The sequence below is a fragment of the Euprymna scolopes genome, chromosome 14 (genome assembly GCF_053919585.1).
Source record: "Euprymna scolopes isolate OS-2025 chromosome 14, ASM5391958v1, whole genome shotgun sequence".
In the NCBI taxonomy this organism is placed as follows: Eukaryota; Metazoa; Mollusca; class Cephalopoda; order Sepiida; family Sepiolidae; genus Euprymna; species Euprymna scolopes.
This window is the reverse complement of record NC_136495.1, coordinates 126,593,390-126,610,221: the sequence shown is the minus strand read 5'-3', so window position 1 is coordinate 126,610,221 and position 16,832 is coordinate 126,593,390. Positions and strand designations below refer to the sequence as shown.

At 28.7% G+C, this 16,832-nt stretch overlaps 1 protein-coding gene across 2 annotated transcripts in view; it reads left to right on the top strand.

Moving 5' to 3' along the window:
* Window positions 1-14,085, top strand: part of LOC145293372 (U-scoloptoxin(05)-Sm1a-like) — a 311,215-nt gene extending 297,130 nt beyond the window's left edge. For both annotated transcript variants that reach the window (XR_013869726.1, XM_080140007.1), the window contains one exon: window positions 13,495-14,085. Coding sequence is in view for 1 of the 2 variants with exons in the window: in XM_080140007.1 (XP_079996133.1) it covers window positions 13,495-13,742 (248 nt within the window). In the remaining variant the exon portion in view is untranslated. The remainder of the gene's footprint in view (window positions 1-13,494) is intronic.
* Window positions 14,086-16,832: the final 2,747 nt, after the last annotated feature.

The following is a 16,832-nucleotide window of genomic DNA, read 5'->3' as shown; positions in this document are numbered from 1 at the left end:
TACTCTTATGAGCCTATCAGAGAGAAATGATATAATGATTGAGAAAACATTTCCAGTTTTCAGAATTTTATAATCGATTTAGAAAAATAACAATCTTTATTTCAATCGACTGATGCCATTTCCTTGTGTCGAATGATTTTCTGTACTAAATGATAGCTTGATAATGGCTTCAAAATTTTAATTCCACATCTGTATAAGATATCGTCTGTATGATCACGTAAAAAAAGTTGGAACAAATACAGTGTTATTTATACGTATGCATTATATATATATATATATATATATATATATATATATATATATATATATATATTTGTAATTGTACATTTATTATGTATAGTCCAATTCTCAACAAAAAAAAACTCTTACGATTTTTATATTTACTGTTTAAACGAGATTCTAAATATTTTCGTATAATTTTTTGGTATCAATAACATAATGACTGAGAATTTTCTTTTCAAAAATAAAACTGTTTTAAAATTCATGTAAGAATTATGTGTTTTTGACAAATTACTCTTTGGGTAATATAAAAATATGCTGTCAGAATGTCACACTTGTTGCTACCATATTGAAAAGGCAAAACAATCATTACACATCGGCAAGTAAACTACTATTGTTATTTTCTTTTTTAAATATGGAATAACAGTGTAATAAATATGGAATCTCATAAAGGAAACAATCTATAAATCATAGCCAGACACATTATTTATTAAATATGTTCACACCTTTTTTTTCGACTATACGCGTCTTCAAATTTTACAGCATCGCAAATGGATGATTTAATAGCAATTATTCTTTAGACAAATTTCAACATTTGAACACCTGCCACCATTTGCATTTATTATCCTTCAACGGAAATGTTTTTTTTTTACTTTATGCTCGTTATATTTTTCACGCGACCACGTTACCTGTCTACAAAGAAGCAATATTTCTCGTTTTTAATTTCATTTAATCAGACGAAGTAATCACGCAAAGTTCAAAGAAACTATTCATAATGTCAGGAATTTTTTTTTTTAAAGCGACGCATAAGTAATTGGAAAGGAAAAAGAAAAGTTTACAAAAAAGATGAAAAATATAAAACTTAATATAATCAAAATTAATATATATATATATATATATATATATATATATATATATATATATATATATATATATATATATATATATATATATATGCGTCTGGGAAACAGATGACCAAGAAATGCTACACTATTTACAACAAACGAAACTAGAAATTTCAAAGATTTAATACGTTGAAATCAGAGGAGACTCTAATCATATTTTATTTAAATTATTTGCACAACTATTTCCTCGTTAATTTTATTTTTTCTAGACCATTTCGAACGAGTCAATCTCTGCACTTTGTCAAGGTTACCATTTTTAAGTGGAATGTTTGGGGTTGAATCCAGAGACATGTGAGAGCGTTCAGATTGTTTTAGCATTTATCCAAGAGGAGTAAATTGTTCTCGTTTCATCAGTCAGTACGAGTATTTTTTTTGTTTAATAGTTACAATACTCTTAACTCCAATCGGCTATAAAACGAATAGCACCCTTTTATCCACAGAAGGCCATCACCTAGAATCGATATACACGTAATGTGTAAATACGTTGAATAGATTTATTTTATTTTAAATCTTTTGGCAGTAGATGAAATCAAGAATAGAGAAAACATAAGTATATAAATTACAGAAGCATAACACACACACACACACACATATATATGCATATATATATATATACATTATATATACATTATATAAAAATAATACATGTATATATATATATAGCATATAAGACTGTTATTTCATATTTAATTTTACAAAAAACAAGAGCAGCTTACTTGTTGATGTGTAATGATTGTCTTTATTTTTCAATATAGTTGCCACAAGTGTGACATTCTGACAGCTTGTATTTAAATTACCAAAATAGTAATTAGGAAAACCACATTAATTAATAGAATACAGAAAACATAAGTATATCAATTACAGAAACATTACTCACACACACACACACCACACACACTACACATATATATATATATATATATATATATATATATACATATACATTATATACAAATAATACATGTATATATGTATATATATATGCATATATATATTATACTGTTATTCCATATTTTATATTAAAAAAACAATAGCAGTTTACTTGCCGATGTGTAATAATTATTTGTCTTTATTTTTCAATATAGTTGCCACAAGTGTAAAATCCTGACAGCAAGTATTGAAATTACCAAAAGAGTAATTAGGCCAAAACACATTAGTCTTAACGGAATTTTAAAACAATTTTATATTACAAATCTTTATTGGAGATTACAAATTAAAAAAAAAATATGTACGTGAAATTAGTTATAGGAATACACTGATGTTGGAAAGACGTACAGATTCGTTATGCAAATTCATAATTTTGAAAAAAATGCTAGCAGGTGTTCGGACATCGTCGTTCGTAAAATACCTTTAAATATTTTTTTTAATTCGTGCAAATGTCGCATCTATGATTACAAACACGTTTAAAAAAGTAATAACACTGAATTGATTGCCTTCAGGTAGAATCGAAACGGATATATTTAAAGCTCATACTGCGTTCGCTACTGTTTGAGCCACCGAAAGATAAATAAGAAAGATCATAACTTAAACCACATAAAGCTAGGATTAGATTTGCACATGCGCTAAATTATTTGAACTATACCGGCATATTTAATGAAGATATTGTTTTTCAACTTACCGATATATTTCTCTAGGCGTTATTCTTCCATAAAAACAAATATTTACTCGTTATAAATATTCTTCGCTTATGATTAATATTTCATATCTATGTCAGTGCTATATGATTAATCTAATATGGTATCTGTTAATTTTTCTTACCCAGACACACACCTACACACACACACACACACACACACATATATATATATATATATATATATATATATATATATATATATATACAGTTTTATTCATATAAAAGATTTTAAATTCATAATCCAAACATGTATTGAATTATTCCTCAATGGTATAAGAACAACCGTTAAAGGAGATAATTCGCGGTAACTTGGGATTTGCAGTTTAGCAGCAATATGTTTATCCACAATACATTCATATTTCCTCATATTTGGGGTGGTGAAACTTGAATCAAAACGAAAGTTAAAGGAAACAAATCAGTGAGGAGAAATGACAAGCCGACAAGCAATTAATCTTTTTAAAAATACATGTAGGATAAGAAATGAAATATAACCTTACGATAACCTACATCATTCCAGACGTCGAAGAAAAAACCGGCCCCACGCAAAATAATTTCAAAAATTATCAGGCAAATATACGTGTCAACCAATATAAAGAACGATCCAAAAATACGTAAGAAAAAAGTGAGAAACATTAGAATCTATGGGAAAGCGAAGTAGATACAATAACATAAATGTCAATGGCTGAAATCTTAAGAGAAACACTAGCATGTTGAGAGTAAAGCACATGTGCTTCATACAATAACCACACATATAGTAACTGCAACAGTACTAGAAGAAAACATATACTCCCTTGGCGGATGAGGAAGGAATCCCAATGGCTTGAGCAGCGGATGAAACAGCATCGCAGTGCCGACGCGGTCAACAAAGGTGATGTACAAATCGACTCAGGTCTGCCTCAGCCATCGGATGCGTCTGATTGCATGTGGGCAGGCTGTCTTGGCTCGTCCTTGCCTCTGTACTTTTGCTTTCAGCGGAGAGGGTGCTTGCCGTACTAAGCAAGCTGCTTATTCCTGCTTTGCCTAGGCTAGGAGAGACGTGAAAGTCCTGTGGCGATGTAGTGGGGGCGTACCGGCAGGTTTGATGGACTGGAGGTTGCAGCGTGATCTCTGCACTTAGGCGATTGGAGTATGATGGTCGTGCTCTTGCTGAAATCGACGTACTGCCCGAGAGAGGAAGCTAAAAGAGCGCGACTACAGGCGCCACTACCCAGATTTCCTGCTATCAGGTGTCACATGTGCGGCCGGGGTTTCAAACGTCCGATCGGACTCATATCGCATATTCGATACGGACACTAACCGCCCTATGCGTCATCGTTCGTCGAAATCGACGGACTGCACGAGAGAGATAGTCAGAGAGAGAGAGAGAAAGAGAGAGAGAGAGTGTGTAAAAAAAACCAAAAAAACAGAGGAGAACACAAAATGAAAACAGTGACAAAATCCCAACAATTGTAAGTTCAATGATCCTGTACAAAAATGCATAATCAGCATTGACTGGCACAATATCATGAAATCGAATTTCAAGGAAGATGGACGAATTGCGGAAGGAAGGAAAAAGAGAAAGAGAGTAAGAGAGTAAGAGAGAATAAGATAATCAAGCCTCCATTGAATGAGTGCTAACTGACTGGAACTTTGCGTAGATTATTGCCAACGAAATTAAGATCAATTGTTATCATCAGATTGAAATCAATGGCAAGGGTTGATACAATGATGGAAATGCATTTGTAAAATTGATCAGCAAAGGTAGAGAATACCGGAAACAGAAACAAACTTATACACCAGACTCAAAATATACACCACTTATTGATGTCAGTGAGTAATCTCTGTTTGTTATTTAAGTGAGAATTCCTAGTAAATTAATAATAGTAGATAAAAAAAAAATCCTAAAAATATGCCTCTCATGATCCGGATATAAACATAGCTACCTTTTTCTTATTAAAAGCATTATTTCACTATTAAGTGTTTTATATGAATCCGTTCTGACTTTTATTCAAATGAAATATTTGAGATCTACTAAACGTAATAATTAAATTAAGGGCTGTATAATTTATGACGTTTTTGTGGGCGCTTTTTAAGAAATGAAACTTTCTTTGGAAAAAATATTGCATATAAATTCGAATAATCGAAAATGGAAATGCAACCATTTATTTATTCAACATCGCGTAAAAGATTGATGCAAATGAAACACCAAAATATATGTATTTGATCCCTATATATATATATATATATATATATATATATATATACATATATATATATATATATATATATATATATATATACATATATATATATATATATATATATATATAAATGGTAATTAATAAAAACTGAAGAAAGTACTCGATTCTGTTGAAGAGCAAATATGCGTTTTATTTTTTATTTTTTATTTCCGTATATTTCTGTTCAGTTACATTATTGTTTTTTTGGCCGTCTGTAGCTTCTTCAGAATTTAAAATCTGAGGAAGCTAGAGACGGCCAAGAAAACGGGCGGGTAGCTGAAACAAAAAAATATACAGAAAAAAACGTGTGTATATATATATATATATATATATACATATATGTATATGTGTATACATATATGTATATATATCCGTGTACACATGTATATATACGTATGTATATATGTATATATATTTATATATATATATATACATACGTATGTATATGTATATATACACATGTATGTGCATATGTATATATATATACGTATGTGGATGTATATATAGGTATATATATGTGTATATACATTTTTACATACATACATACTTACATATATATATTTATAAATATAAAATATAAAATATATTTTAGTCAGCGACATACAGTCCTGTTTCGTTGTTTCACAACTCATCAGTGCCGCTAGACTAAAACGTATCCCCAGCCGAGGATCGCACCTAGAACCATCGTGATGACAATCGGCAGTTCTACCCCCTGACTACGGTGGTCGTAATTAATCTGTCCGAATGTCTATTTAAATAAACATCCGTCCGCCACTCGTAAAGGGCTCAAGCGTTTGTTTGTAAACAAACCGCGAGCTTCGCATTTATAAATATTTATAAATATATACATATATATATATATATATATATATATATATATATATGTATATATACATATATATATATATAAAGTTACTACAGCAATATGTCGCAGTGTAAATGGATAACGTTTATTTTTACCGATCGATGCATATGTAAAACTTGTACGCATGTGCAAATGGTACTCATCATAATAATCGACTTTAATTTTACTCTTCCTTATTATTCTATCAGAAAAGATAAACTGTCCTGAATGTGTCTTAAGCACAAAATGTTTTGGTTTAGATTGTAGCTGAGGAAAAGCAAACAATATTTTTAGCCTGCGAATAAGTATTATATATATATATATATATATATATATATATATATATATATATAATATGCATATGTATATGTATATATATTTATATATATATATACTTATATATATGTGTCTATCTTTATATATATATATATATATATATATATATATATATATATATATATATATATATATATATATATATATATATATATGTAAAGATCAGCAAAGATAGAGTCAGCAAAAGATGGAGAATGGATGGATAGCTGTGGAAATCCTTTTACCCGAATACAATGTCGAGCATGTTAAAAATATACCTTTGTTCTAAAAATCTGATGGATAAACATCTGAAAAAATTGGTGGGGACATGATATTTTTATGGAAACATAAATCGTAAATTTGCTAACTCATCAATGAAACAGCTGTAATGGATAAAATCCAGGAAATAAACGAAGGTTATGAAAAAGAAAACATAAGTCTTTGAATTTCCAAAAAAATTTTGGCACTATATATATATATATATATATATATATATATATATATATATATATATATATATATATATGTGTGTGTGTGTGTGTGTGTGTATATATATAGCAATTGTAAAATCGACGACATAATTATTTACTATAATGATTATATACATATATATTTATATATGTATATAAATGTATATATATTTATATACACATATTCGTATATATATGTATATATATACATATATATATATATATATATATATATATATATACATATATGTATATTTGTTTATATATTGACTAAATATGTATACACTTCTTTCCAAACATATATCTTTGTTAAATGAAGCTAGTATACGTGTAATATGGGTGCTGTGTATGAGTGCGTTCACATTTATTGGTTTTAATAATAACAAAATAATTATAATAATAATAATTAATTAAATTATTATTATTATTGTTATTTTGTTTATTAATATAAGATTAATAATAATATTAAGTTGTTGTCTAAGAAATATATTTGATTATAGGCTGTGTTATATCTCTTATTAAATTATTATTAATAATAATAATAATAAAAATGATAATAATAATAATAATTATTATTATTATATAATATAATTAAAAATATAAATATAAATAATAATATATTTAATAATGATAATAATGACAATTATAATAATTAAAATGTTTACAATAATAATAATAATAATTATAATAATAATAATAATATTAATAATAATAATAATTATAATTATAATTGTTGTTATTTGCTTCCTTAGTGATGAAATAATTATAAATATGTCTAAGAGTTTATAAAACTTGTAAATGACAGAATAATTATGGTACAGTATTTTCTGTTTGTGCATCTGGTCTTTAGTTTGTAAAATAAGATGAATCTTTCCTTACTGAGGGAATTTTAAATTTTGTCGTAATACAATGTCCTATTTAGGAGGGTTGAATTACTTCATCAACCTGATTCATGACTAAATCTCAAATAGTGATATAACCACAAATTTAGGACGAAGATACGATAGAAGCTACATACTATATGTTGCTACATCTAACTTAAGCTACACTTGTTAGCATGTTTTCATTCAATGCATGATTTACTGGATAGAGTAACTATATTTATACGAAATGCTTTTAATTGCTCACCCGACAAAAGAGGGTTCGACCTGGAAATTCTTCCTTTGTGGGTTCGTCCGTTAGTCTGTCAGCACATTTCTCAATAACAAATCTTGGAATTTTTAGAGATTGTACACAAACATCAAACATTATATGAGTTAAAATAGTTACAGAAGGGATTTTCCTTGAAAAAATGTCCGGTTGTTACCCGCTAGGGGTGCCTTTCGGGTTAAAATGGTGAAAATTTACACTTTTGTACTTATTAATAAATATTGAGGCCTTGGATTTTGATAAAACCTTCTGAAAAGTGGTAACTCACTAATTTCTATATACTTTTGATTGCCTATACTTCATTATGAGTCTTTTTAGGCTAATAAAAACACTTAATTTTAAGAACATTTTATCATATGTGTCCGAGGTAATATTTGTATGTCTAGTTAGTAATGTGTGTACGGTGCTAAACTCAACTTTCAATATGTTAAGACCTTAGGGACTTTTAGGGCTAAATTGGTGGTGGGCGCCAAATGACGGACTTAGTTATTTTTTGTTCATTTTCACCAATATTTTACATCCCCTGGGGAGTTTACGCCTAAATATGGGGGGGGGCAAATGCTGACCATTTGTAATGTCTCCTTCACTGTGCACTCATGGGAATCATGCATGGATGGTCTATTTGTTTTATCTCCTTCGTGTGCGCTTATTTATTACTTTTTTAAATATAATTTCTATTTGATATGTACATTTTGAATTTGCAACTTATTCATTAATTAGATTTGTATCATACTTCTCCTTCGACGTCTATTCCGCGCCTTATGGATTATGTAGCTAAAATTGAGATATCTTGTCGTATCTTCTAAATTAGATGGTATGTTAATATTAGATTAGCGTAATGATATGCATGAGATTTGCTGTCTGCAAAAAAAAATGATAAATAAATAAATCCTATGTTTTATTGAATTGCCAACTTGATATTGACATTAGAAGGCGGATGAAATATCTGAGTACCAGTTATACTATTGGGGTTTGTTGCACTTTTATTTAATCTGTATTTTCCCCACGAAGAATTAATCGCTTTTTCTACACATATTACACATTAAGAGGAGATTATAGATAGATATATAAATACCGTTCACATACAACTTTCACGATAAAGCTAGAACCCAGAATTTGAATCGAGCAATTGCATCGACAACGGACAACGCTAACTCCAAAATGGGTTACGATGTACTGCATATCATCAGTGTCGTGCTCCGATATAGGCGCGAACCCAGATCGTCGCACGCATGAAGTGTAATACTGACGACCTAACGTTTTCCGGTGTCGAGGCAATTGCTCGATTCAATCGAATTCTGAGTATTCAGAGATAGGGCGAGATTTAATCGGTTTAGGTCGAAAATTTTATGAAACCAATATATAAATTTATGCATGTATGTTTGCATGTCTGCCTAAAACTTTCGAGACAGGCGACGGATTTTACGAAAATCAGTATCGTTTTAAGTTCGACATTTAAGACGAAAAATATCGAAAAATTGGCACATTAATATATTAACCTTCACGTGAGCCCTTTTCTACAAGGGAGTCGATTTTTTCGCCGATATTTTTTAATGTCATCCTCCCCTTTGGATGGTCTAGCTTTAATTTAAACATATGTAACTTCCGATTTGGCGGTGGTCGTAACAGAAAAACGTCAGGTATTTTTCCTGTTCTTTTCCTCCTTCGCGTTACAGGTTCGAGCCTGCCTTCCTACTACCACTTTGTTTTTTTTGTTGTTTTTTTGCTCATCGTACACATCCAAAATTCCGGTACACGCCGGGATGAAATACTAGTATATATATATATATATATATATATATATATATATATATATATATATATATATAAGTGAACGTGTCTGTCTGTCTGTGTGTCTGTCTATGTGTCTGTCTTTGTGTCTGTGTGTCTGTCTGTCTGTGTGCATTTCCCTACGCAATAACTCTGTCAATTTTTGGTCTATAGACTCGAAATTTGAAATACCGGGTACTGAGATTTGGGAAAATCGATGTGACGGGTGTCAGCCAGATATTTGGCTGTTAAGGGGTCAAATTTCAACGATTTGACCTTTAAGAACTCTACCAAACTCCTCCGACAATTTTGGGTCTAGACACTTAAAATTTTAGATATAAGTTACTTGAACCTGGATCTAACTTAATAAAGTTATTTGAGCCCGAAATTATAAATTTTAAGGGGTCATAGTAGGGGTCAAAGTTTTAAAAAATTAACCATTTTTTTTGTTTTTTTGCTTTTTTTGCACAGCATACACCTCCAAACACCCGAGCAACGCCGGGCACCCCTGCTAGTATATATATATATATATATATATATATATATATATATATATATATATATATATATATATAATAGGTAAAATTATTAATTATCGATAACATATTTTAACATTTTTATTCTATCAATTCTTTTCTCCAGCCAATTGAATCAGGGGAATGTTATTCAGCCGATGTATGTGTCTTAGGTAAAATATACTAATGCTCCTAACTATTATTTTGTAATTTTAGTATGAACATAAACAAAATATACTGAGATTTCTTTCTTTTTCTCTTGATTAGAAGCATTACATTTCGAAATGAATGAGTATAAGAGCGTATATAGTCTCTCGTTTTATTTATATTTTTTTGTTATCGGACTGACAAAAAAAACTCATATGTATACATATATTAATTTAATTTCTGCGATATGTTTCTTTATTTATACTTTTCTCTCACTATTTTGAGATACGTGTGTTTTGGTAATTATCTATATAAAGAATTAATCCATATTTTTATGCCGTATATATATATATATATATATATATATATATATATATATATATATATATATATATATATATATATGGGTGTGTGTGTGCACGTGTGGGTGTGTATACGCGCACTACACACATATCAACATACATGCCGTGTATATATATATATATATATATGCATAAATGTCGTGTATATATATAAATATATATATACATATGTATATATGTGTATATATATATATATATATATATATATATATATATATATACACACACATTTTCGTACATATATAAGAGTACGTCGATTTTTCTTTATTGTTTTACCATAGTAAAAGTAGCATTCGCTGGATATTTATATTTACCTATTAAGTAATTATACAAGAAACTGTATGGAACACGTCAACGGTCTTTTTACTACTTGATATATAATATTGGAGGCAAAAACCTCCTCCAAATTCTTCGTTTATTCACGATTGCTTTATAGCTGTGTACAAAATCATGGCTTTGTCTTTAATTTTGAAAGGGCATTTAATGAATTAATAAAAACATATGACTAATCTTTTAACGGAAAATCTGATTATTAGTACCTATTTTAGCTTTGGCTGGTTTGTAAGGTCATGACTTGAGTAGTCATGTTTGTATACCTTGAGGATTTTTTATATTATTCGTCTGTATAAATTCTAATCGCTTTTCTTTTAAAAATTAAGATTTTTCAATTGCAAACTGATCGCAATAGAGCAGTTTTTGGAGCATTTCGTTGATATACAATAAAAACATCGAATACAATCCTCGCATTTTTACTTTTTTTGTTGTTTTTTTTTGTTAGTAAACAGTTTTACTGTCATTTGAAGGGACACATCAACGAGGAGAATATGCGATTTGATACTAAAGCGCAGCATAAATTTACACACTGTCTTCAGTATTCAACAGAAAGATATAGTTGAGTATTTTTTATTTGAAAATTAGGCATCAGGTATTTGAAAAAAGAAAGTCGTGCGACAGCGTACATACAATTTATACAACCCTCATTATTTATCAAGTGTTTTTGAAAGAATATTGTTAAAATAATATCCTTTGAAATAAATTAAAATCTAATAATAAAATGTTTTTGAATTGCTAGATCTATCTGTGTACCTATCTACCTATCTACCTATCTATCTATCTCTTTCTCTCTCTCTCTCTCTCTCTCTCTCTATATATATATATGTGTGTGTATATATATATATATATATATATATATATATATATACAGTTTTCGAGGGAAATAATTACCCTGAAAGCGTAATCCCCTCGATAACGGCTGATTACAGAAACACATATGCATATATCTAGCTCTCGATGCTTGTATAAATAAGAGGGGATCTTATTTCCCTGATGTGTGTTGAAATTTGAACAAAGACTGTTTAAGTTATGCTAATTTTTCTCTTTTCTGATAGTTTTAAGTGCATCATTTTCTTGCAAGTGTCTTAAATTTTATGTCATTGGTAATAAAGCAATATTCTAACTTCATATTTCTACATATATGAAATAAAAAATGCTATAACAATATTAATAAAAAAAACGAACGAATTTCACATTATTTTGTTTAAGGATGTCTTTATTTACCCACAAAGCATTCATGCTCCAAAAGACCTTTAAATAGTCTCTTGTCAAGTGATGATGTCAGTCGATGAATTAGAGATGATTTAATGCCGTAGAAAATTCCAAATCGTCCTTCAAACTTCATCCTCCGACGAAATTGGACACAACCTTCATAAACTTACATTTATTATTGACTAGGCCTGGTCACTTAACTTGCGAACAACTAATGTCTAATAACTTAATGTAGGAGTTTGTAGCATTGGCTTAGTGGGATAGCGCATTGCCATGCATAAAAACTAACTTGCAAGCAGTGGTGACAAATCTTTATTTAAAAATAAAATATTAGACGGGCTTTTCAGCTTGACATCTTACGCCACTTAAAATGGTCCAATTATTAAACCGCAGATTATTCCAATCCAAAACATGTTACCGCCACTGCCCTGTTTACGACAGAATTAGGGAGGGGGTAGGGAATTCAAGAGGACTCCAAACATTGACCTACTAATCTGGTCCATCCAGGTTGCTCTGGTCTCATCAGTGAAATAATATTTCAAAGCTGGTTTTCATGAATCTCTGATCCCAAGCTAAACTGTGTTCCTTAGTAGTTTAGTTTAAAACAGATTTTGCTGTGAGCTTAATGCTTCTTGCACTTTCGTTTAAGACAGTGCAGTGTGTATTTCTGGACAAGAAAGTATTCCAGCCTCGCCAAATATGGCAGTACTGTTACTGCCCAACTACTTGAAAAATCGGTGGCGAATTTTTCTTACATCAGGTGCAGAAACTGATTTTCTTGTGTTTTTTACCTTCCTTGGTTTGATGTTTAAATTTTGAACGAATAAAGACAATATCCTTCGATTTCTTCCAAGCCCCTTGGCTACACCTACGTGAGATAAATCCACTACATCGCCTGCAACAACACGTTTCCGTTTCAGGAGATATAATTCGTCACTTTTCAGGCATTTTCGGAGACGTGCAATAAAATGATGCACACTTAAAATGAACATAAATAAGAAAAGAAGGATAATTTGCAAGTTATTTGTTCACATTCCACAAAAGTCAGGGGCATAAGGCAACTTGTTATGTTCTTTCTATGCCCCACATTCCACTTCTCTGCATTTCGCTAGGATTTCCAAAAAATGAAAAATTGCTTTGAAATAAAACGATAGACAGGGTTTATATATATATATCTATAACTCTCTATCTCACTCTTCTCTTTATCTCATACTTACCCTCTTTATCTATACATAAATATGTAGATAGATAGATAGATAGATAGATAGATATAACGTTAGCGTAAATATGTCACAAAGCTTTCATTAGGCTTATCTTTTAATGACTATTGTTTTCAATTAAATATACGTATATTACTTATATATTGCTCTCTTATACACACATACTATTATTTTACAGGGATCCAGCTACTGTTTGCACGGGACTGTGCCACATCATACCACGAGGAGAAATGCATTGTGAAAAATCATACAAGTCACAGATTAAAGACGGCTTGTTTTCGAACATGCGACACGAACGGATGCAACAGTGATAAGTTGAAGCCAAGAGGAGCGGCCAGTAATCCCCACGTTCAACTTTCAATACTTCTTTTGACAGCAGGTCTTGCGCTTGTATTATTTTGTCGGGAGCAGATGACGGTTAATTAAAACAGGTTAAAAGAATTCATTGAGAACAATGCCTATTGAAAACTATAAAAGAAAAACAATAAAAATTAATGAAAAAACAACTTTCTAATGGAAGAAATACCAGAACAAATCCCGGGCATATTTTATAGACTAACTGCTACTCTTCAGTTCCAAAAAACAATAACAGACGGGAAAAGTCTATTGAAAAATTGTAAAAGAATTGTACATAGTACAACAATTAATAATATTTCGATTGGGCATCTGAGATTTTATGAGAAGATTCGATAAAACAAATCGAAAAAAAAGGCCTTCGGTAAACATTAAGATATGGTTCACAAATGGGCTATATACTCAATTCAACAAATGGGAAGAGAAGGAAAATAATGAATATCAAATATAAAAGGATTGTATACCCTTTAATATGAACGCCATCAAAAATGTTTTTAGGTTGACTTCAACTTATCAAATTCAATGATGTTATATATATATATATATATATATATATATATATATATATATATATATGTGTGTGTGTGTGTGTGTATATATATATATGCATATATATATGTATATATATACAGAGAGAAAAAACGAGAGACGGAGAGAGCGAGACAGAGAGAACAGCACACACAGATGTATACATAAGTATATACACACATATATGATGAAAATAATGGAAATAGTATTCCGACAAAATAGAGAAATAAAAAGGAACACACCGTATTATGTGTTCATCGACGTTTCGTCTTTATTAAGTTCATCCAGAGGAAGTTCCGAAATAAAGACGAAACGTTGATGAACACATAATATTGTTTGTTACTTTTTACACGCATATGTATGTATGCACAAATATACACGCACCCACCCACCCATATATATATATATATATATATATATATATATATATATATATATATATATATATATATATATATATATATATATATATAAGCGTATTAATCAGACTTTGTAATAGAATACGCTTATTGGAATATGTCAATGCAATAAATAAATAACATACTTACGGAAATTTGTGAAAACATATCTTCAAAATCTTTTACTGTCAAATTATACTTATTTGTAAACTGTTATAATTGATATTTAAAAATTTTCCCGCATGATAATATATTTCATAAAATTCGTGTAAAATGCAGCTTTATAAAAGTTGGGTTGTTATATATTTTATTAAGTATAATATAATTATATATATATATATGTATATATATATATATATATATATTCATGTATATATATGAATATATATGTATATATAAACATATATATAAATATATATATATGTATATATATATTTATATATATATATGTATATATATATATATATATATATATATATATATATAAATCCCGTCGTTAATTTATATATGGGCGATATTACTTTAACACAAATTGAGACATAGTATTTAAACACACGCCTGTTATGAATGTAAATAGTAAAAGAAAACGGAAATGATTAATATGCACTAAATATTTTCACACAGAAATTACGTCATACATACATACAATACGATTATTTCATATATAAAATATTACATTACCCTAATTACTTTAGATATTTTGTTAGATTTAATATATAACACAATTTATTTGATACATGAATATGCTTTAAAAATAATATTATAACGCTCTGCAGAAAGAAAGCTGGAACGGTGCACTGATAGTTCTTTATGACTTTATTCATCAATTCGTATATCAATTACTGTTTTCCTTAAATATTAATTAAAATAATTATATAAATATATGTATATATATATGCAGGCATATATATAAATAAATAAATGCATATATATATATATATATATATAAATATTGATGTATATATATACATATATATACCCGATGAAGTATATATATATATATATATGTATATATATATACAGAAAAATAGATTACAAGATAGATAGATGAATATATATATATTTCATAATGTAGCTCATGCCACGAATAATGAACTTGTAAAAATATCAAATTTATAATTGTATAACATAGAGAACGCATAAGAAAAGATAGAACACTATTATATATATATATATATATATATATATAAATATATATATATATATATATATATATATATATATATATATTCTAATAAAGAATGTTACACGAGACCATTATTTATCAAAGACTGCTGGGAGTGTAAACACAATCTCATCAATTGTTATTAGTAATCATTTTTTTATATCTCTGTATCTATTTCATCATTTGATGCGTGTGTAATATGTGGGTTTATATATATGCGATAGCTAATTATTTAAATGAATGCAATTACTTTGTAAGCACTGAAGAAGTATATGTGTTATGATATATAACTGAATATGTCATATATCTATATATCTATATATATATATATATATATTAATACATATATATGTTTATATGTATATATATATATATATTCATATACACACAGACTCGCATATAAGTATATGTATATGCATATGAATGTAACTCTATATGTATATGCATACATATATATTTATACATATATATACACATACATATATGTATATATACATATATATATACATATATATGTATATATACATATATATATATATACCATTAGTTATTAGAATTTAATTCTGAAAATTAAAATATAGACACATATATACGAGTTAAGAATTCATTGTTTAATATAGGAATATATAAAAGGAGTCATATTACTTTCCTTAATCCATGGATTTTCAATAATGGATCAAATCATCAGAGGAAATAGCACGCATTTACCTTCACAGCACAAAAAAAAACTATTTTTAATATCTGTGCTTAAAAGCAAAATACGTGCCTTTTGACAGCTGAACATTTTGCTAACCGCATGCCATTTCCTCTGATAATATGAGCCACTATTGAAAATCCATGGATTAAGGAAATTAATATAAGCCTTCTATATATACCTTTTTATTTTGATTTTCAGAATTTAATTTTAACAACTAAACTCATATATTGCTTATTCTTAAATATTAAGCTTTTTCTTTTCGGCTAGGATAATCCTGAAAGTATTACCTCTAGTAATATCTATCAGTATTTTTCATCAGATTTGTACCTTTGTCTTATGTCGTTTATATATATATATATATATATATATATATA